The sequence below is a fragment of the Drosophila novamexicana genome, unplaced genomic scaffold (assembly GCF_003285875.2).
Source record: "Drosophila novamexicana strain 15010-1031.04,08,12 unplaced genomic scaffold, DnovRS2.1 tig00001089-arrow-arrow-pilon, whole genome shotgun sequence".
In the NCBI taxonomy this organism is placed as follows: Eukaryota; Metazoa; Arthropoda; class Insecta; order Diptera; family Drosophilidae; genus Drosophila; species Drosophila novamexicana.
In genome coordinates, this window is record NW_020824841.1 from 72,509 (window position 1) to 94,923 (window position 22,415).

At 36.2% G+C, this 22,415-nt stretch overlaps 1 protein-coding gene across 1 annotated transcript; it reads right to left on the minus strand.

Annotated features, from left to right (window-relative positions):
* Window positions 1-6,783: 6,783 nt before the first annotated feature.
* LOC115766280 lies at window positions 6,784-20,865 on the minus strand. The gene is made up of 4 exons (XM_030710147.1): window positions 20,697-20,865; window positions 11,235-11,639; window positions 10,872-10,934; window positions 6,784-7,046 (listed from the first exon to the last, which is right to left on the minus strand). Exons 1-4 carry the CDS (start codon window positions 20,743-20,745, stop codon window positions 6,784-6,786), a joined length of 780 nt encoding a protein of 259 aa, XP_030566007.1. The 5' UTR covers window positions 20,746-20,865.
* Between the last annotated feature and the right edge of the window lie 1,550 nt (window positions 20,866-22,415).

Genomic DNA, 22,415 nt, shown 5'->3' on the forward strand with positions numbered 1-22,415 from the left:
TTAAACTAATTAATTATATTTGAAATTTTAAAAGTATCTGTGTTGTTGCCCAAAAACAAAATCACTCTAAATAAATTAAATAAATTAATTTTAATAAAAAAGCTCGCAAACATTTCTAGCTTTAATACGTTTGCCGCACAAATAAATATTTTGCGCAGTAAAATATACTTGTGTTTTTTTTTTAGTTAGTTCCAATAAAAAGCATTCAATTTAAGCCAATAGTTCCCAGCTTTGCTATACACTCATCCGTTTTGACAAGTTTTGTAGTTGAAATATATTTAACAAAAAACACATTAAATCGACTAGAAAAAATACTTAGAAGTAAATTTCTAATTGACTTTTATTTGTTTTTTGAGTTCAGTACTTCAATTGTTGTACTTTAATTAATCTTTTTGTACTTTTTTAGAGGGTATTATAAGTTTGTCATTAAATGAGTAACGCATATTAGGAGACATTTCCGACCCCATAGAGTATATATATTCTAGAGCAGCATCAACAGTCCAATTGAACCAGAACCAGAACCTTTGCATAGGTCCTGCTTTCTTTTCCAGTCAGTACATATACTCGACATTCATAAGTCTTACTCTTGCATAGGTCCTGCTTTCTTTTCCAGTCAGTACATAAACTCGACATTCATAAGCCTCACTCTGCTCCTCATATACATGCAAACTCTTATCAACATCGCACAACTTAATCATATAGCTGGCATAGATCGAAAAGTAGGCAAAATATTCTGTTTTCCAAGATACTCAGCATTTACGAGGCTCACTATTCTCACACATTTGCGAAAGGCAAATGTCTACAAGGGTATCGAGTCTTCGGTGTGTCGAAAACATAATTTATTTCTCGTTTTTAGATTATTATGTCATCCATTGTGTATGTATTTATGATATCAGCCATTTGTTGGCTCCAACTCCATGAATTTATCTAATTCATTTATAACTCGCAGTTTTTCAAACTAAAGAATCAACTAAGAAAAACGAAGTAAGGGGTTTAGATATTCGAAATGACAGTCCTAAAACCTAGACTTGATGGAAATTGTTTTAAGAAACAGTCGATGGACCTAATGTATAGAAACAATTTATATATAATTTGTATAAAATAAATGTATAAAAATAAATATTTATATAAAATCAAATATTGATATATTATGTTTTTATATAAATTATCTTTATCTAATATATTTATTTAATAAATAAACTGTTTTCCATTAATATCGACACTCTGAAATTATATTAGGATTAACATTTCAAATGCCGTGAAAGCTGTGCCCATTAAAAATACTCAATGCCTGCTTTCTTTTAAGCAATAATAGGTATTATACGTATTATCCCCTAAGTAATTGGCCCTATTTAAAATGCTTAAAAACAGGTATTTCAGCTTGCCACAAGAAGCCGCACGAAACACCGAAAGCAACAACAATAGCAACAACAAGAAAAAATAAAAATAATCACATCATTTATTTAGTTGTCTCCTGTTTCTGTTGCGCTCTTCCTCTTATTTTATTTTTTTGCACAAATTAAATGCACCTTTACATTGTTGTTCTTGTTGTGGATGTGTGTGTCTATGTGTCTATGTGTATTGTTTTTTCTGTGCTGTTTTCGTGTTTTTGTGTTTAATTCTTTTTGTTGGGGAGCAATTTTGATGCACTTTCTGCTGGTTTTTGGTTAGTTAATTTGACGGGTTTTCCTTAATTTTTTCTGTTGTGTTTTCTTTGCGTTTAAATTGTTGTTTGTGCAATTGTTTAAGCACACAGACGGCTCATTAATTATTTATTTGTGTGGCTACTCACCGACAGTTGTTGTTGTTGTTGCTGCTGCTGCTGCTGCTGCCACAAATCAATCAAATGTTGTGCCTTGCTCTGAATTGCTGAAGGTAGTTTTTTTGTTTTTGTTTTTACTTAGCTTTGCTTTTATTTTGTTATTGATTTGTTGCACGTTCAAATATTGTGTATTAAGGTTGTTTTTTTTGTTTTGCCCCCGCACCACAATCTGTCGCCGACGATCGCTACAGAGTATACAGAAACGGGGTTTGTGTATGCGTTAATTAAATGACTGAGGCTTTTGTTGAAATGTCTTTTTGATTTATGCAAGAACAACAAGAGTTTCCGCTTAAATGTCCCAACTGTTTAGCGCCTTTCGTTACCGTGCCACAATGGGCCGCAATTTGTGTCTATTGCGAAATCTGGCAACTGGCCGCAAAACTAAGCCAAAAACGTAGTGTACAAATATTTATGCACATAAATTTCAAAACATTTTCCCCCTCCCCTCCATCACCTTGTGGCCCAGCCAAATTACACAAATTACACACTCATTTAATTTCATTTTCGCTTCTTGGCTGCATTTTTTTTGTTTTGTTTATGCCACGAGATTCTCATGAATGAACAGCTGTGTGTTTAGGTGTGTTTGTGGGTAATTATGCGTGGGTGTAGCTAACACTTTGAACTGATTATAAAAATCAGCAAGTAATGTTGTTTATCGATTACATGGGTCACTTCAACACTGCAGCTGCGGCTTTCGCTGGAAACGCTACAAATTCTTAGTGAACTTTAAAGGAACCAACAACAAAGAAAAGGTTAACATTTAGAAGTCGAGTCGGTTGCCATGCTCCTCGTGTGCAGTCATCAATTTACAGTCAGTTCGCTCGAACAATGTGTGGCGACAAAAGGAAAAGCATTTCAAGCTTTTGCTGACCGGAGGACAGCTTAAGCAACGGGGAGTGCCCGTAACCCGGAACCCTCACGGACTGACGACCAGTGTCCTGGCTGGCCCGCAGGAGCTGTGACTTTAGGACGTATATAAAGTTTGGCAGCAGCTTTAAAATGTGGCAGCTGGCACTTACAAAACCTGATCTGCAGGCGTACAGCAGGGAAGGAAAGTGTATAAAAGAAGCTGAAAAGCTTTCGCTTCAAAGTCGAGATCTCTATCTTGTCATTAAACGTTAGGTATGACTAGCATTATATTATCATCAAAATTAATTGAAAATATATGTATGTATTCATATATGCGAGCAGTAATATATTTAAGTAACTTTACGCATCTGTGTATTTGCACACATTTGAATTTCGGGCGCGCGCCCCATGTGGCGTATGCGTAATATTTCTAATGCAATGCACAGCTTGGCTCTCAGATGCACATTTATATGAAATGAGCTTAAAACGTTTGCCATGCAACCGAGCCACGCACCAACACATCAACACATCAGCACACACGCACACGCACATACACATTTGGCAGAGTAAGCCTCACATAAAAGCAGTCGCGGAAACGCGGCGTATGTGCAATTTTTTTAAATAATTATTGCGACGCATGCTTCAATTTTTTTAGTTGTTCCCCTTGGTGCTCAGGGGTAAGAGGTTGGGGAGGGTGCTATGCTAGTGTGCTGGGGTGTTGCTTTCGCTCTTCCTCTTATTGCTGTAGTTTTTGTTGTCATTGTTGTTTTTTTTTTTCGTTATGATTTTAAATTAAAATTTAATGAATGCCGCTTTAATAGTTAACCAGCACCCGAACTAAAACAATGCCAAATTGTTGTTTCTGGTTATTTATAGTAAATTGTTTTTAAGGGCACGGCAATTAATTAAATATGCGCAACTATTTGTTCTGTTGGGAACTGTTTTTATGGTCTAGTTAAATTTGTTGGCCCTCTTTTTTATTGCCCTGCACCCGTTGAGAGTTTGTAAATAAAAGAAGGCTCAAATAGTTTTGTGTCCAATGTGCATTACAGGCAGACGAAAGCATTTGGTAAGCTTGACTTTCTGTCTGTAAAGAAAGCTTCTATTTCGAAGATACTTTTAGGGAAGGAGACTTGATATGGGAAATACATTTTACTGTTCTCGTTTTATTATATCATATGCAAAACGAGTTGTTTTTCGATATCTGACCCCATTTTCTGAATAGGATTAGCTGATTTTTTTAAACTCTGTGTTTTTAGCATATATCTGTAGGTAAATAGCGCTTCTGACACCATATTAAGTAGCTTCTCACATAACAACAGTTTTTAATTTTACTTTTAAATAAAAATGAGCAAAATAATCATTTTTAAAGCTAGGATCTTGTACTCTGCCATGCTATGACTGCTATATTTATGCCCTAAGCATTTCGTTAAAATAAGTTTACAAAAAAAAAGAAAAAAGCTAGAGCCTTGCGCATTGGTATATACACACATTACACTGCTAAATTTATACCCTGAACATTTAATAAAGATCGGAGAAAAAACACCAAAGTTAATAAAGCCTGCATTTCGCATAGTCTGGGGACTGCATTTCCCAAGGGAAGAAGAAGCGCAGCAGCTGCGTAAAATGCGCAGCTTCAGCGTGTGTGTGTGTGTGTGTGTGTGTGTGTTTGTGTGCGTGTACATGTGTGTGAGTATGTGAATAAGTGCTTAGAATAAATTCTAATATCTGTTACAGCAGCTAAGCATATGGTAAAGTCGGGCACTCCCTACTAGCGTACTCTTGGGTTGGTTTTTTATTTTTTATATTTTTAAACTTGACGTACGCAATGTGAATGTCTCTTTCAAGCCAACACATCCGCCCACACACACGTAAACAGAGCCAATTGCGTGTGTGGCCATTTGACCAAGAGCTAAAACCATTTTTCTGTCCAGGTTATTTCAAGCAGCTGAACCACAACTCGGCAGTAAACACTTCTATGTTAGGTAAACAGAAGAAAAAATATCTGTTGAAAGCAGAAAAAACTCCTGTATTCTAGCATTGAATTGTTGCATAGTTTTCGGCAAATATTGCCTGAGTTGAGACATTGCAAAAAGTTTGCCAAAATGTTTGAATACATCGTTCCATGAGCCTGATCAAGTGCAATTTTCCACAGCTCACTGGGAAAATTACAATATATAGTTATATAGCTTGCAAATAACTATGTGAATGTGCAGAGTTGACTGTTGGAAAAAATACTTGTTATTTAACAAATTGAGCGCAATTTACGAGTGAAAGGCTCTTAAATGAATCGAATAAAGGGTAGTACAAATAAAATGCACAACTGGGATTCGGGCTTGTATTCCGAGATATGCAGACAGAAATAAATGTTATAATAAAATAAGTAAATAAAATAAACATAAAAATAATAATAAGATATTATTATTAATATAATAATATGATATGATAACAATAGCAATAATAATAATGATAAAAAAGGTATGTTACTTATGATAATGATAATGATAATGATAATGATAATGATAATGATAATGATAATGATAATGATAATGATAATGATAATGATAATGATAATGATAATGATAATAATAATGATAATGATAATGATAATGATAATGATAATGATAATGATAATGATAATGATAATGATAATGATAATGATAATGATAATGATAATGATAATGATAATGATAATGATAATGATAATGATAATGATAATGATAATGATAATGATAATGATAATGATAATGATAATGATAATGATAATGATAATGATAATGATAATGATAATGATAATGATAATGATAATGATAATGATAATGATAATGATAATGATAATGATAATGATAATGATAATGATAATGATAATGATAATGATAATGATAATGATAATGATATTGATAATGATAATGATAATAATAATAATAGAAATGATAATCAAAATGGTATATACACAATGATGATAACAATCAGAATAGCTATAATGATATAACAACTGAATAATTATAATTACAATAACAGCTGAGTAATTATAATAATGATTATAATAACAATAACATTATTATATTAATTATTATTATTATTATTATTATTATTATGACTATTATTATCATTATTATTGAATTGAAAATGTAGACTTAAATAATATGTTGGATTTAAGTAAAATATATCTTAGTATTGCATAAATGTTCACATCAAAGAATAAGGCATTTGTCAGTTCACATATCAAAGATCATATATCTGGAAGATATAAACTCTTAGGCCCTTTGCCATGCACGCGATCAGGCTCAGAAGGAACACACACTAACAACATTTTGCTTATATTCGTCTTTAAATAATCTATATAAATACACATGCATATTTATATCAATTACTTTATTTATGTTTGACACTTTGTGCAATTTGCAATTTACAAAAAAAATCTCTTATTTTAATGTTTAATCGCCTTTTCGTGGCTGACCACGAGAAAGAAATGCGAAGCCTAATTGAATATTGATTGGGCTTTATGCGATTAAACGAAATTAACATATATGTATATATTAACATATATCTACATTTATGTGTGTATATTTATAGAAATGTATAAACCTTGCGCAAACAGACATATGTGGGACAATTAAAATATTTAAATTGAATTATGGATTCTTGTTGTTGTTGTTTTATTATTAATAAGCCTTAAAGGTGGATTTCACGCAAAATGTAGTCTATTCAAAATGCATTTTAAGCATTTGTGTTTTATAAAATTTAAAAACTGTTAATATTTATTCATTCATTTTTAACACTTGCCAGAATTTGCAATTTCTCTTCGAGTATTTTCAAAAATTTTCCAAAAATGTTTCCACTTCTGTTAATATTTGTACTTTGAAGTTTTGCACCAAAAATACAAAAAAAAAAAAGAAACTAGAGAAAATAATTTATTCACACACAAATTTGAGACACTAACCAAGTGAACAACAGTTTTTGATTTGTTTTGTTTGGTTTTGTCGCCGATTGTCGTTGTTGCAGGCAAAGGCAAGGGAAATTGCGCTTCGGCTGCTACTGCTGCTTCGGCGCCCGCGCCCACACACAGACAAGAACAAACACGTCGTGCCGTCGGCAATGCTGAACGAGAACTAGAAACTGAAATCACTTTGCGCCAGAGACACAGCCGCAACGCAAGCAGGCAGCAGAGCCAGCGACTCTGTCGACGGACGCAGAGCGTTTGGCTCCACAAATTTTGCCAGCGTGCGTGCGTAAACGGCGACGTCAATGTTGACGGCGGCGTCCACATCGTTGCGAATTCTCCGGCAATCCCAACGACGCGACGATTCGCACGACTCCAAAATCGCATGCGAGAAAACACTTGTATGATGTTGGACTGCTTGTGTTAATCGCACTAGGGAAATTTACAAGCACAACTTAAAGGCGAGAGCGCGAGCGAGCAAGAGAGAGATGGCCAGACAGAGAGCGAGTGCACAGATAGTAAAAAATTTCCCTGTTCTTGTCGCAGCGGCGAACACGAGTGCCATAAACGAACGGCACGAATCGGCTTGAACGCACCGACGAGCCGTAAACAGCTGCATGCTGTGGTTCTCTGCTGCCGTACATGTATATGTGTGTGCGCGACCGTGTGTGTGTGTGTTGTGAGTGAGAGTGTGTGAGTGAGGCAGCCTCGCAGGCCAAGCCAAAATGTTGGCCTACCTGTTGCTTAGCAACTCGGCAGCGCGCCCAGACGCGCGCTTCATTATCATTGTCAGCATGCCAAATGATGGGGCAGCTGCTCAGGAGGGAAGGTCGGGTATTGGGCGCGAAGTCGCTACTATGTGCAGATGTTGCACGTTTGTCTGTAAACGAAGCCTGTAACAGCTGTTCGAATCGAAAATAACCGTTAACGGATACTATTAGCATGCCCAAAACTGAAGAAAGGAAATTTTTGAGTCGCATGCGAGATTTTGGCCGACCCGTCGAAGAGGGTAAATTAAATGGCGTAAAGTACGTGTTAAAAAGAAATAGACACAAAACACACACAAAGGCACAGGCAAGCACACACACACACATACACGCACAAAAAGGAGCAAGGCAAAAAGCAAAGCCTGAGATGGTAAAAAGCACAGCAAATGTTAGCTCCATGTGCGCGCGTGTGTGTCTGCGTGTGTGTATACGTTAGTGTGTGTATTCGAAAATTGAACATATTGCGCTGGGATTATAAATCGATTGTAAGACTGAGACACTTGACACACGTAAACCACAAAAGGCGATAAAAGGCATTCAGAATTCGACTACTCGAGCCGCACTGACAGCATCTGAAGCCCATTGGAGCCGCAGGTTGTTCTGAAATCGAAGCGATTATCGGGGGTGGGACACCAGCCTATCGCATTCCAAATGATAATCATTTTATTGGCTATGAAACTCAGCTCAATGTTCAGTTAATGCCAAATAATGCTAGAAATATATCAAATGCCAATTCTACTCAAATTACGTAGCACAAGCTGCTCCGAACTCAAGTTGAATATTACATGAATATAATTTCCAGCAACAAGTTGATTTTTTTTTTTTTGCAGAATGTACCCACTAAAAATTTGAAAAACTGGCATATTAGACAATATATATACAATATATTTATAATGTATTTTAGGAACTATAGAAACCTTTTTTACGACTTAATCCAGCGATAGATTTTACCTAATAAAATTTCGCAAAGTCCTCAAAAAAACAAGTATTGAAACTAAATGTGTGCTTCAAATAGAAACACAAAAGTTTCGTACACTCATATCCAAAATAATTGTACTCCCCTATGAAAGAAATTTGTTGAAAGATATGAAAGAAAATACCTTTAAGTGCCTTTTACGAAACGAGCTCCAAAGTATGCAATATTCTAATTAACCACAACCCAAAAGGGGAATTTAACAAATACCACACACAATACTTTCACAAATGTATATATATATGCATGTATATGTATGTATGTACGCCTGTATATGCAGAAATTATCTGAGAACAGGTTATGTCAATACTAAAAATGAGCAGAAATTATCAAACATGATTAGCGCAAGACATTAACAGGCAGACAAAAGGTCTTTGCACGACTAGCAAATACCCCGTACGATGTAATGAAATAAATAAAAAACGTATAAAATTTAAATATTTATCCATGATATAAAATATCCAAAGCAAATAAACCGGAATTTAAAAATGTATGTATATGTATAAAAAGAATATAGGTCCGCGGCGGACTAGAGTATTTGGAATAAAAATGGAGAACTGTACACAAGATTGGTAACAAACAAAGAGGTATTCTCAACTAACTGTTAACCGTTTCAGCATTTTATTACTTCAGTTGTCTAATTAATGACCGCCAAATATGCTTCGTGCCGTGCATTGATTATGGGCTATATCAAGGGTATTTTGTTTGTAATACTCATTGCGGCTGCCCAGGCCTGGGCTGGCTTGTTGTTGTTGCTGTTTGCGGTTCCTCTTGTTTGCATTCGGCAGCAGCAGCCGTAGTAGCCGCAGCAGCAGCGCACGTAACGGCAAATGCCATTCAACACTCAACACTCCACATGCCAAATACAAACACGCGCGCAAAAGAAGCAACACAGATGGAAGCGTAGGTAGCGAGGGGGAGCGAGCGAGGGTAGCTGCGCCAGCAGAACCACAGTTAGAAACGGCGCCGGGTCTTCAAGCAAGGCAGCGGGCAGCAGTCGGTGGCAACGTGGTCGGGTCGGTCTATGGTGGGCGGGGAGGGGGGCATATTGGCAGCAATGTCGAAGTCGAAGTCGCCGTCGAAGTAGAAAAGTGTAAACAAGAAACGTGATATTTGACAGATGACTGTAGATATTTAGATACCAACATAAATACTACTTATGCCCAATGTCGCTCTCTCTCTTGCTCTTCCTATCCCCCGACTCCCCCCCTCCACTGCATAGCTAGCTGAGTCAAGCACACACACGCACACACGCACACTCGCACACCCGTACAGTCGCACTTCCCCCTGCACAGCTGCCACTGTCTCTGGGGTCTTATTGATTTTCTGCTGGCTTTCACAGCCACTTGCCGCTTGGTTTGAAGTGCCAGCCACGCATAAAGGACGCAGCCAAAAAGAGAAACAGAGTGAGCGAGAGAGAGCGAGAGAGAGAGAGAGAGTGGAAAAAAATGATGAAGTTAAAAAGAGACAAATAAGACAAAAAATAAAACAAGCACCAAAAAAAAAGAAGCGAAATGAGCACAAAAGAATCGAAAGATGCAAATATTGTAATGGATTCATGTTGTTCGTTGTATGTTGCCCACGCCCCTCTCGGCGACTCTTCCTTAATTTAACCATCAGTGAGTGTGTATATGGCGTATGCTTAACATTGACACAAGGCGACTCAAAACAATTTATTGCTCAGTAATAGTAATTAAATTTCATTTAAGTTTATTTTCACCGAAAACCCAAAAAAAAAAACTCTAGTCAATGTTGTTCATGTTATTTTGAAAAAGGTTTTTTATAGCAACAACCAACTGCTTTTTATAAGGTATTATAAAGGAGTCCTCTTTGGTTCTATAACTAGGCTTAGAACTTCTTATAACAGTCAATGGTTTGCTTGGAGCATTTAACCCAAATAGACAGAAATTAGTACAACCCAATAGGATTATTGGAAGTATTCAATTTTATAAAATGACTTAAAGTTCTTGTTACTTTAAGGTATTAACATTCTTCTAAAGATGACAAACATGTGGAAGAAACCTTATCAAATATAAAATTAAGGATTAACTGAGAGCAAAACTTAAAAATCTAGATAATTAAACGAGTTTTTATAGGGTTATCCTGGAATAGGTTTAGGCCTTTGCACCAACGTTAATGACCCGGCGTATACGTAATATTTGGTATGTTCAACATGTCGTATACTTTGCATGTGATGCGTTAAAGAATTAAAGGCTAGTTCAGGATAAAATCTAAAAATCTAGATAAAACCGAGCACTTAATCTAGATAACCAAACGGCAATACTAAATATTACGTATACGCAGGGTAATACACTGTGGTATAAATATAAATATTGTTGTAACTATATATTTATATATTTATATACTTCATATATGCCACTCGAGAGTAGGGTAATGTTGGAATAAGTCTATATTTATAGCAAAGTTGATGACCCTGTGTATACATAATATTTGGTGGGGTCAACGTGGCGTATACATTGTATATGATGCGTCAAAGAATTTGTTAGATGTACTCACAATCATAATAGTCATATCGATCCGCCTCGCTGGGATTATTGCTGCCCATGATTTTGCCAAAAACTGCAAACAGAATGAAGAAATGGTTGTTGAGTCTGTCAAGTGTAGGGGGTGGAGTACAATTAAATATACAAACAAAAAAGAAAATGGCGCAATTCAATTAAAATCGCTGTGCCGCAAACAAAGCAAAATGGACGCTCATGAAAATGCAGTTGGGTCAACCAATTACACGCCACGGCTAAGGGTGTCATCGGGATTGGAAAGGGGATCGGGATCGGGATCGGGATTATAAACTGTGATTTGAATATATGCGAATGCAATGCTCTGTGGCAGCGGGTCTGATGGGGGGATCAGCTAACTCACATTTGACAAAACTCCGGCTAAAGCGAACAAAACACGAAGCGGAGCGGGAGAGCTGCGTTAGGTCCTCGGGATGGGCGCCGTTCTGTATGCAATGGATGGGCGCCAGTGGCGTGATGCGGCAGCGACTGTGGCTGCGACTGCGACGCCGACGCTCAAGCAATGGTATTGCCACAAAGCTGTGCTCCACCTGGGCGCCTTCGGTTGCTCCACCAGCTTCCACAGGCGGCAGCGTTGAGTCACCGGGTATGATGCTGCCGTTGTCGTTGTTGTTATGATTGTTGCTGCTGTTATTATTATTGTTATTGCTGTTGCTGCTGCTGTTGTTGTTGTTGCTGCTGTTGTAACTGATGATGGTAATGACATTGACGGTACCCTGCAATGGGCTTGAGTTCGTCGCTGCCGTTGCTGCAAAAAAAGAAAATAGAAGAAAAGTTGAAAATTCTCATCAATTGCTTTGCTGATTTGTGATTTTAACAAAAGAAAAAAAATATAAAAAAAATGTAGAAAACTGCAAAATCGGAAAATGGGAAAATCCCATTTCGCACGCGACGCATATGTGACAAATTTTTGCTGTCCCGTGCAATTCTGATTTTTTCTTTTTTTTTTTTAGTTCCCCCTCACTTGCGAATGTCGTAAATCATTCGAATTTGCATTCAATGTATTCGTTTCACTTTTTTTCGGGCGGGGAGCTCTCAAAAATATGCAAGGCAATGTGCCAAATGGCGCAGAATGCGGAAAAAAAAATAAAACATAACACGCTTGCCCGCTGCAAAACTCTAGTCGAGGACTCAGCAGCTCAACAGCAATAAAAAAATAACATATGAGCGACAATTTAACTCTTTTTGAACAAGGATTCTTATAGTTCACTTATGACATATGAGAGTACTTTGTTGCTATTTCGTTCGAAGAACTTCGAGACCATTTTGAGATATCCATAGAATAACTCTTTGGAGGCATGCTTCAGTGGACTATAAAGCTTTGGACTTACAATCATTTTTAAATAGTTTGAATAAACAGCAAAGAAGAAACACTTTAAAAAACAACAACATAAGCGAAGCTTACTTGAGCATCATGAGAATCGCATAGAAATGCGATGTTGAGGAGAGTGCAAAAGCGAACATGCATGAAAGCTAGCAAAAAGTGACCTAAAGCAAGCCAAGTCAAACGAAAAGAAATTGAAAAGGAACATATTTTGATAAAAAAACATAGAAAACCCCTTTAATTATATAATAACGAAGCGAGGCTTACTTGAATTCATGAGAATAGCATAGAAAGGCGATATTAAGGAGCAGGCAAGAGAGAACGAAATAGTTGAGAAAAGAAACTTGAAGGTATACGATATATTGAAGGCAAATTTCGTGATAGGAATAGAATCCTCTAGCCCCTCCATGAATGAATATCCATAATGTAAAACGTGCCCCCTTATGTAGTATATATATAGTATATACTATATACTATATAGTACTTGCTGCAGATAGGTAGATATTTTAAGTTCTGAAATGAGCAGCTTTTTGGTGCCCTCTGTGACTTGGTTGGCTGTGTACAATACTCAAAGTTGCCACCTGAGGCACCAGCGACCGGATTGTACAGAATCTGAGCTCATTTATTTGCACTTACTTAGCTGCCAGGTTGCAAGTTGTTGGACATTTGATTTATATGCCAGCAGCTGTCGACACATTTTATTTGGCTTGTGCAACAGCATTTAGTGCAATAATTTAAAAATATGTCGACCTTTTTGGCTGAGCATTTGCTTTATGCTCACTCGTTGTTTGGGGCCTCCCTGCAAGGGAGGGTATATTGCTTGACAAACTCTTATCCTAGCCGCAGCTGGCTAATTTCTGGCTTGTTGCCAGCTGCAACATGCTGTTTGGGTCGACGTATCCGTTGCGGTTCTTTCTTCTTGTATTTTTTTTTTCTCATGTTTATTTGTTGCATATTTTATCGTGCCACAAATCGCACATGACAATTGCAATTGAATAGGCGGCGAGGCGGGCCCAACAAATAGTTGTTTGAAATAACTTATTGTTATTATATTTTTATTTTTCATCTATTGCTAGTTTTGTGGCACGTGTGATTCATCATTTGCTTGTTTCATTTTTTTTTGTGGCCAATGCAGCGACAAACTGTATTATTTTGGTTAGGGCTTTGTTGTTGTTTTTTTATTATTTATATTTTTTATTTGTTATTTGTTTTTGTTTGGTTTTGTTTGCTTGCCATTTATTTGCGCAGTGGCGGGCAACAACAAAAACAACAAAAAACAATTGATTATAAAATAAAACATTGCTAAATTTTACGCACAGTTTCCGGACTCCGCACAATACAACCAATTGTGCGCCCATCCATCACTTGATGTATTAGCACAACTACACACACATGTGTTTGTGTGTGTTGCGTGTGCGAGTGTTGTGCATATGTTTGCGGGCGCGTTGGTGTGTCAATGTCAGCGTCAAAGTGCCAAACAAACTGCCAACTGCTGAAATATAAATCGCACAACAATCTTGTCTGCGTATACGCAATATTTGTTGGCTTACAATGTCCTTGCAGCCAGGACAAGCACACACACACACACACTCTCAAACGAACAGCTATTTGCAACAGCACGAACTTAAGATCGCCTAGAAAACAGCATTCAGCAGTAGTTTAAAAACCACAGAAAAAATGTTTAATGAAATTATTTGCAAACGTTTTGCCTCACAAACGAAGAAGAGATACTTTTCTAAATGTCATTAAATTCTATATATATTTGAGAATCTGCGAGAAGTTAGGGCAAAATGTACAAAGCTTTAGATTTTTAAATATATTTGAGAATTTGAGAGAAGAGTGAAAAATGCATTCCTTTTAACAATTTGGAATTTTCAAATGTACTTTAGAATTTCACATTTTCAAACATATTTCAGAATTTTAGAGAAGAGAAAGCAAAATGTGCACTAAGCTTTTTAACTTTTATAAATATTCAAATATATTTAAAAATTCAAAAGATTAGAATGAGAATTTACAACGCTTTTCAAATATATTTGAGAATCATTCAAAGCAAATTCTAAAAGTTGTCAAAGTGAATTAGAGCGATTCGCAATTCATTCAAACAAAGCATGATTTCTGCTCGCAACTTAAAAATAAATAGTAAACGCACAACTACATTTATTTCATCTCCATATATGCTCCATATAATTATGTAAATCTAAGCGCATATCCGCACACACTCAATATGCCTTTGAGGACATTTAGGTACTGGGTATAAATAAATTAAATTACGCACACAAATTTTGCCTTGCATCCATCTGGGTGCATTTTCCTCTTAATTCAATTTGCCGAAAAACGCAGCTGAGCATCGAGAATTCTAAATGACACACATTTTCCTTACATTGCAACAAAACTGAGCTAAGCTTTGTTAAGTTTGCAGCTTTAATAATATATATAAAGTATATATACTGTAAACAAAAGGCTGCCTGTTTTTCGCTGCATTTTCAAATTGCATTTCTAATGAATCCATGGAACTGCACTTTGACTCACAATTGCATAAATTATTTATTTGATAATCTCTCTCCCGGTCTTGTCGTCCGCCGTCGTTTATTTGGCATCAACATGCTAGAATTTGATTTAAACAAATGAGTGCCATAATTATTCTTTAACTGCCACTTGACGATGTCTTTCTGGAGGCGTTAAGTGCCGGGGCTGTAAATTTACGCCCCATTAAAGCTAGACACAAAATATGTGAGAGAATGTCTCACCTATATGAATATATACAAATAAATAAATATATATAACTGGATTGAATATAAATAATGTTGAAAATATATGCGAATTTTCAAATTGCCTTCTTGGAATTTGTGCTTACATTCTCCTCAGTTAGTTGAATGTCTTATTAGTGGCTACGCTTTAAAATGTTGGCTACGTTTTATAATACAATAAACATGACAATTCTTTTAAGTCCTTAAAATGTTCTCTATATTATCCCATTTAACTCAGTCTTAAATTAAACAAAGGCTTATACTCTTGTCGAGGGTAGAGTACCGCATAGAAGTAGAAATCGGCGACCCTATAAAGCATTTATATTCTAGATCAGCAACAACAGCCGAGTTGATAAAGTCATATCCTTCTGAACTTTTGTCCGCCTTTCCTTCTTTACGTCTCTCTGTCTGTCTTTTTCTTTGCGAAATAGTCGCTCGGTAATAAAGCTCTCCTCCTTCATAGGTCCGTCTTTCTGTTTCGGGCAGTACATATGTATGTCCGAACCGGCCGAATTGTATAGTAACCTTTTTAGTTATCATTAAATCGAAAGCAATCTCGGCATTTATAAGTTCCACTATGCTCTTCATATTTGTGCAAAATTGTATCAATAACAGACTAGCTAATTATATATAACAATAACGTTCGAAAAGAAGGTCCTTATATGGCGAAATAAACTGTTTTCCAATATATTTTCATGAAACCCAGCAATTACGCGAGCTATTACCACATGTCTGCAAATGACAAATGTCTACCAGGGTTTTGAATCGTTGGCCTGTTGAAGATATCCTTACTTTAGCGTTTTTATAATAAGGGTATAATATTGTTGTTTACTATTTTTATTCTAAGGCATTTTACCAGTGTTGCAAAATCAAATAAAATATAGTATGTCGTTGGTTCAGACTTTGAACTAGGTCACTGGTTTTAAATTCGGTTCGTGAATCTCCCCCAAAAGTTTTTTTTATTTTGAACCAAACTATTTCTTAAAACGTATACATTTTTATTTTGGGGTTTCTGGTTTGCTTTAGGGGTTAGTTTATAGTAGAAATAAATAAGCGGTTCGGTTCGCAATTGGAATGCAAACTGGTTTTCTACTGTACAACATGAGCTCGGACTGGGCAGCATTTGGCAATGCTTTAATTGTCTATTATTATATTGTCTGTTGAATTGAAGTCAATAAAAACGAATGGCCTCTGGTAGAACATCAATTGGTGTCAATTAGCAGATGTGTTATGGACAGAAACATACACATAGTTGTTGCCCGTTTGGGATGGGTCTGTTCAGGATCTGGTTCTGTATAGTATACACTTTTACTGCATGTCTGCATATAGTAATAATAATAATTTTATTTTTTTATTGCTTCACACGAAATTTGTACGACGCACAAAACCGAAAATTGTTCCATTGTTGTTGTTGTTGTTGTTGTTGTTGCTGCTGCTCATTGTATTTATGAACGTTTGCATTTAGCTTGAAAAACAAGTCATTTTATATCCAAACAACAATTTTACAAAACTCATAAAATTCGAATGCAAAAAGCCAGAGGCAAAAATATTTATATTAATGATATGCACAAATACCACGTCTATAAGTCGGGCACAATTGCTCTGCCTCCGCTAACAGAGTATCTCCATTCGTTTGTAATATGTTATGTTGGCCAAAAAGCTGCCAATTATTCGCGTTTTATTTTTTTTTCTTCTTTCTTTCATTTTGTGGAGAGCTGGCAAATGTATTTATGACGAGATGAAATCTAAACAAAAAAAAAAAATTTGTTGTATGCAAGAGAAAACATGTTCCAGACATTGTTTAGATCTTGCGTTTGGTTTGCGTTTTCAGCTTTCAGTTTTTCAGATTTTCAGTTTTCAGCTTGTCGATTTTCGGTTTTTCGTCTTTCAACCTTCTGTTTTCGACAGTCGGGTTTCAAACTGTTTCTCAGTGACCATTTAATGGCTGTCTAAGGCAACACGGCCAAACCGAAACCAAATCAAAATGTCAAAACGTTCACTTGTTGAAATGCATTCAAGTTTATGTTTAGTTAAATGGATTGAGGTACAGCGCTCAATATATTTAATATACTTAGTTATTTTATTTTATTTTGAAAGCATTTACGATGAATTCTTTATTGATTGACAGTTTTCATATGCTCCCATTTTATTTAATAATATTAAATAAAGTAATAATTTTATAGTTAATATTTATCTTTATCTTTGGTTTTCCTAACTAATTTATAACCTTTTAATATGCTCAACATAATTACTCATTAAAAATAATTATCAAAACAAAAATTTAATAAAAAACTTTTTAAAACATATAAAAGAAAAAGATTCTTTTTTTTTATAAAAATGACACGCCGAAGATTTAATACCCTTGATATGTCTCTTATGCAGATATTTGTGAAAATAGTAAAGCATGAAAATGCTGAGGTTGTTGAAAATATCTTAGAAAACAGAATATTTTGCTTTATATTCTACCGATTTTTCCTGTTGCAGCTATATGATATAGTGGTACAATGTTCATAAGATTTATCGAATATAAGGGAAGTAAAGTTATTTGACTAAGATATCTCAATAAAGAAAAAAGTTTTCCATTTTTAAACCGACCGTTTCTATATCAGCTATATGATAGAGTGGTCCGATCCTGCCGGTTTCGAGCGTTTATTATAATACCCTCTACAAGGGTATAACAAAGAAGAAATATATATTTTTGGAATTAAATATTATTGTTTAAAATTCAAAAAAATTTATTTGAAAAACGTAAAAAAAAAGAATAAAATGTTTTTTCTAGTATTGAATACAATTTTTGGAAGTTTCTACAAATATATTGAAACTAGAAAATATTTTATATTTTTAATAAATTTTCCCGCATCTGCAAAGTGGGAAAGCAATGAAAAATTGTTTTACTTTCTTGAATGTAGAATGCATATTATATCGATCAATAAAAGATCGACACGGCAATGGCCTGAGATATTGATATTTTATGCCTGGGGTTCGGGGCTTTCGGATTTTCTGACAGCTAATTGAACACGATTCGAGCGAATTTCGTGCCGAATTCGAAGTAAACAGTGCGAATCTGTATTCCAAATATCAAAATAATCGTAATGCAATATACATTTCCGTTTGGCAGTTCAAGTTCATTTCGGTTGTGATTGTGTTCCGTTCGGTGTTCTCTGTTCTGGCTGCGATTCGTATTGTGATTGGCCATTCCGGGACTTCCAAATTGATGCGAGAGACATTAAAAAGTAACATCAAAAGGCAATTGCCACCTTTCTTGGGGGCCGTTCATAATTTGTGTATATATATATATATATATAAATATATGTGTATGTGTATAGGTATACTTTTAAAGCGCTTCAGCAGCGAGGCACATATGTTGGCCCAGTTGGCCGAGTTGGCCAAGTTAACGCAGTTGTTCTTTGGCTATGGAAAATTTGCCGCCTCGCTTCTTGTTTATTTGGCAAATTCTATTGCACTCGTATTTATTATTTTTTATGCCACCATTTGATATACATAATATGCTCGCATTTTATAAATTTAATTACATTCGCAATGGTCGGGCTGCGATTGAAAATGGGCATGGATTTGCAGCTGTGGCCATGTGCTATGCGCGTCTTTTGGGCAACTTTTAATGATGCCACCCCCCTGCTTCGTTTCCCTTTCCAACTCCTATGCCACAATGAAAATACCCGCACGTGTTGCACGCACAGTAATTTCAGTTGGATCTTAACAACACTAGTTTGATTGTGTGTGTGTGTGTGTGTGTGTGTGGGTGGAAATTGTATCTGGGGAATCTATTTTAATGCGAATCGTACGGCTATTTCTGAAGCCATTTAAACGCAATGGGTGGCACATTAAGTGCGTGTTGTGGCAAGTGTACAAATCGTATATACTAAAGCAATCCCAATGCCCAGGCCTAGCATTCCTATGTACACCCAATAGACATTGCCAAAGAAAAAACTGCTATGAGAAAACATACGATTTGTCGTACTATTCATTTTTAATCTATATAACTTTGTTATTGAGAATGTAAAGGCCAAATAAAATCATGCCAATTCTGCATCGAGTATCTGGTACAAAACTGTGTGTCTATATCATAACCGAACTATCTCAACTTACAACATAAACAGAACAGATTGATATGATTCTTATTGAAATCTGTGCTGAAAAGTAAATAAGAATTGTGGCAATTGTGGTGCGATTTATGGTGCGATTTATGGTTACAACCAACTGACTATCCATAGGTTCGCTTCGTGAACATGACTATCCACATTCCCCAGCCTAGATTTTGGTACTATCCCTGCTCAAGTTTTAAAACTTCAAATGAAACCAAACCATTTTTGAAGTAAAGTGCGCTTTAATTGGGATTTCAGCTCGATTCTGAAACGTTTGAACCTTTTTTTTATAAATTTTTTACTGTGAAGCGAATTCTTGCAGGGTCTGAACACAGTCTGAACTAAACTTTATTGATACAATATAAACTATTGAACCAGCATATTATGTAATTTATATATACTTCAAGCAAGAATACGCAATCGAAACGTCACGAAAAGACCATTTCTGATTATGTCTTCAATGATATCAATATTCACAATTTCTAAGAATTGTGCAGCTTGCCACAAAACTTCTCTGACAAATTTAAGGGATTTAAAACATTTAAAACTTGATCTTCCATTAAAAGAAAACTCTTAAAGTTTCTGGTGAAATATACAAAATGATGTATTTAAATTTAGGTACTGACCATTGGGAGTTCGCAAGGCCCAATAACTGTTAATGAAATTGAGATGTTGTCTATTAATTTACGTAGCCATTTAATTATTTCTCCTCTGCGGCTCATAATAAATTTTGTAGTTTATCGTGTAGTGTGTAAGATTTTATTTATAAAACATATCATTTTCTATACTGTGTATTGCAGCTTGTGAAATCCGCGTACGAAAATATATTTTAGTGCGTACGCTCATTTGAGCTGCAAAGCGTTTGAGTAATATTTCTGCATTCAAATATTCAAAATTTTGTTTACGCCTTTGTTTATAAACAATGAGAATGTGTAATCTGAAGGGCGAGCCCCAATTTCATCCGCTCTAATGTAGGTCTTCCAATCGCCATTTGAATGGAACACAATTGCAAATAGGAAGTGAGGAAATGAAAGCCAAAAAAAATAAATAAATAAAACTCGTTCACATTACAAAAATCTGTTTAGAGCAAATACTTAAGGCCCAGTAATACATTTGTAATCTAGGGCTAATGAAATTTGCCAAAAGTCGATTTAATATATCTTATTATCTGTTCAGGTTCAATCGGCTGCTACGCACTGCACAATACTCTGTACAGTGTTTAAAGGAGTCTGCTTGACTGAACTTCAAACACTGAAGTTCGATTGAACAGGTTGAGCCAGCTGCTACGCACTGCACAATACTCTGTACAGAGCAAAAATATTATTTGAATGAGTCTGCTTGTATATTGGATTAATGTCGATAGGAATGAGCCCCCCCTTTACGCTGACCCAGGCTATGTACTTCAAACTGTGACCTTAGATTGAACAGCTCGGTCGGCTGCTACCCATTGCCTAGTTTCTGGCCTCAGCATGATGGACATGCCACTGGACCAATATACTTTGTTGTGCTTGTGAACAGAGTATTATAAGAGCAACCATAGGGAACGGGCTAGCTAGATAAAACGTAAATAAAATGAAACTTAATATGTTTTTTAAAGGTAATCTGCTGTTGGAAGCCTCTCCCCAACTTACGCATCTCGACATCCAGAACTTCCTGTGGCTTTGCCATGACGCTGAGCATATCGTTAGTTCTCTGCACTCACAAGTTGCACGTGTCTATTGTAAATGTTGAAACAATCTCTGGACGCATTATCGTATAGTATTCACTCGTACTATATACACACACTGTCCGGTGCAGTTTATTGCATTAGCCAAGGCTAAAATTAGTTTGGCAACACGGCACACAACCAAAAAAAAAATAAATAAATCGAAAAAAAATTAACCGAAAAACCAAATGTGGCAAAGCGAGCCAAAAACCGCGCGTCGGGTCACACTATTGGTCATATAAGTGTTACCAAGGCTCAAGAAACTGCACAAACAAACAAACACACACGCAGGCACACACACAAGCACACACACAAGTGCACGTGAAATAGAAATTTGATTTGTTTAGCTGAGCTTTACGCGTTTCAAGCACACAAACTTCTATTTCGTACACATTCAGTGCGATATTACGCGATTTTGTTGATTTGCTATGGATTGTATTCGCTGTTAAATAACCAGCTGCCCGTCTCGTATAGTCGTCTGTTTGCGTTGACGGTTGTGCGGCAAATGCTTTTGGGCGCTTTTTACTTTCCATTTTCTTCAAGCCATTCGGACAATTCGACCGTGTCGTGCCTGGCCTGGCCTGGCCTGGCCGCACCATGCCATGCCATCCCGTACCGTGCCGTGCCGTGCCGTGTTCCTTGGACATGAGCCACAAGTACATATTTTGTATTTTTGGCAACACATTTTGAATTCAATTGCTCCTAAACTGTGCGCGATCATCTCATGGAATTTCAGTGTGCGTTCTCTTCGAAAACGAATGAAAAAGCCCAACAGCACGAAGAGAGCTTCGTGCCAGCGAGTTCCTCAGTGGCTGGAGGTTGAAAGGGTGTAAATGGGTGTGGATGGGTCGCTCTTCTGGTCTAGTCAGCGGATAGAAATTGAACAGCCCGATCAGCCGAGAGCATTCATTGCAGTCTTTGATTGGGTTAAATACAAAGTGAGCACAAATTGAATCGATTAGCGCACACTTCAGATGTGGCTGCTTTAATCGGGTTTACACAGCAATTATGTGTTACCAGAAAAAAACTGATTTTAATTGTCAGCCTTTACATGCCTCATGCCCTCAACGAGCACGTCTTCATGTTTCAAAGCAGCTAAATGCTCTCAATCAATTATTGTGCTCGTCGCATGTAAATATGTGGAAAATGTATCATGCATAAAAAATCTTTAAAGCATGTTCTTTTTAGCGAAATAATTGTATGTGTGTAAAGTGTCTGCGATATTTAATCTGACATTTCGCCAAAAGTGTTGCACAGTAAACCGATTTGAAGAACGGTTCGAAACTGTTCGAATTCGCAATTCCATTTTATTTCTTGTATATTAAGAAACGAAACTTTAAGCAAACCAGTTGCCGAAATAGCCGAAACGAAATCCGAATCGAACCATATTATTTTTGACTCACGTGCTGGTTCAGAACAACGCATAAAAACCTTTGAAATTCATTAATGTTTTAGATATGGCAAAACAGGTTCAAAAACAAAACCTCAAACTTGAAGTAAGTTGGTTTGAACTGTGAATCGAACCTTTGTTATTTTTTCAGAATAAATAACATTTAGTTAATGTGCTTCATATAAAATGTGTGGTTTGAGCCGCGAATCAAACCGTGGAGAATTTTTTTATGAGATTTAAACATAAATAACTTTC

Coding starts and splice junctions, on each gene's coding strand:
- LOC115766280 (XM_030710147.1), bottom strand. CDS start 20,745: ATGCTCAGCGTCATGGCAAAGCCACAGGAAGTTCTGGATGTCGAGATG. Junction 11,640..20,696: donor AGTTCTGGATGTCGAGATGC/GTAAGTTGGGGA, acceptor CTTTTTTTGCAG/CAACGGCAGCGACGAACTCA. Junction 7,047..10,871: donor TCGATATGACTATTATGATT/GTGAGTACATCT, acceptor AAATTTCCCTAG/TGCGATTAACACAAGCAGTC.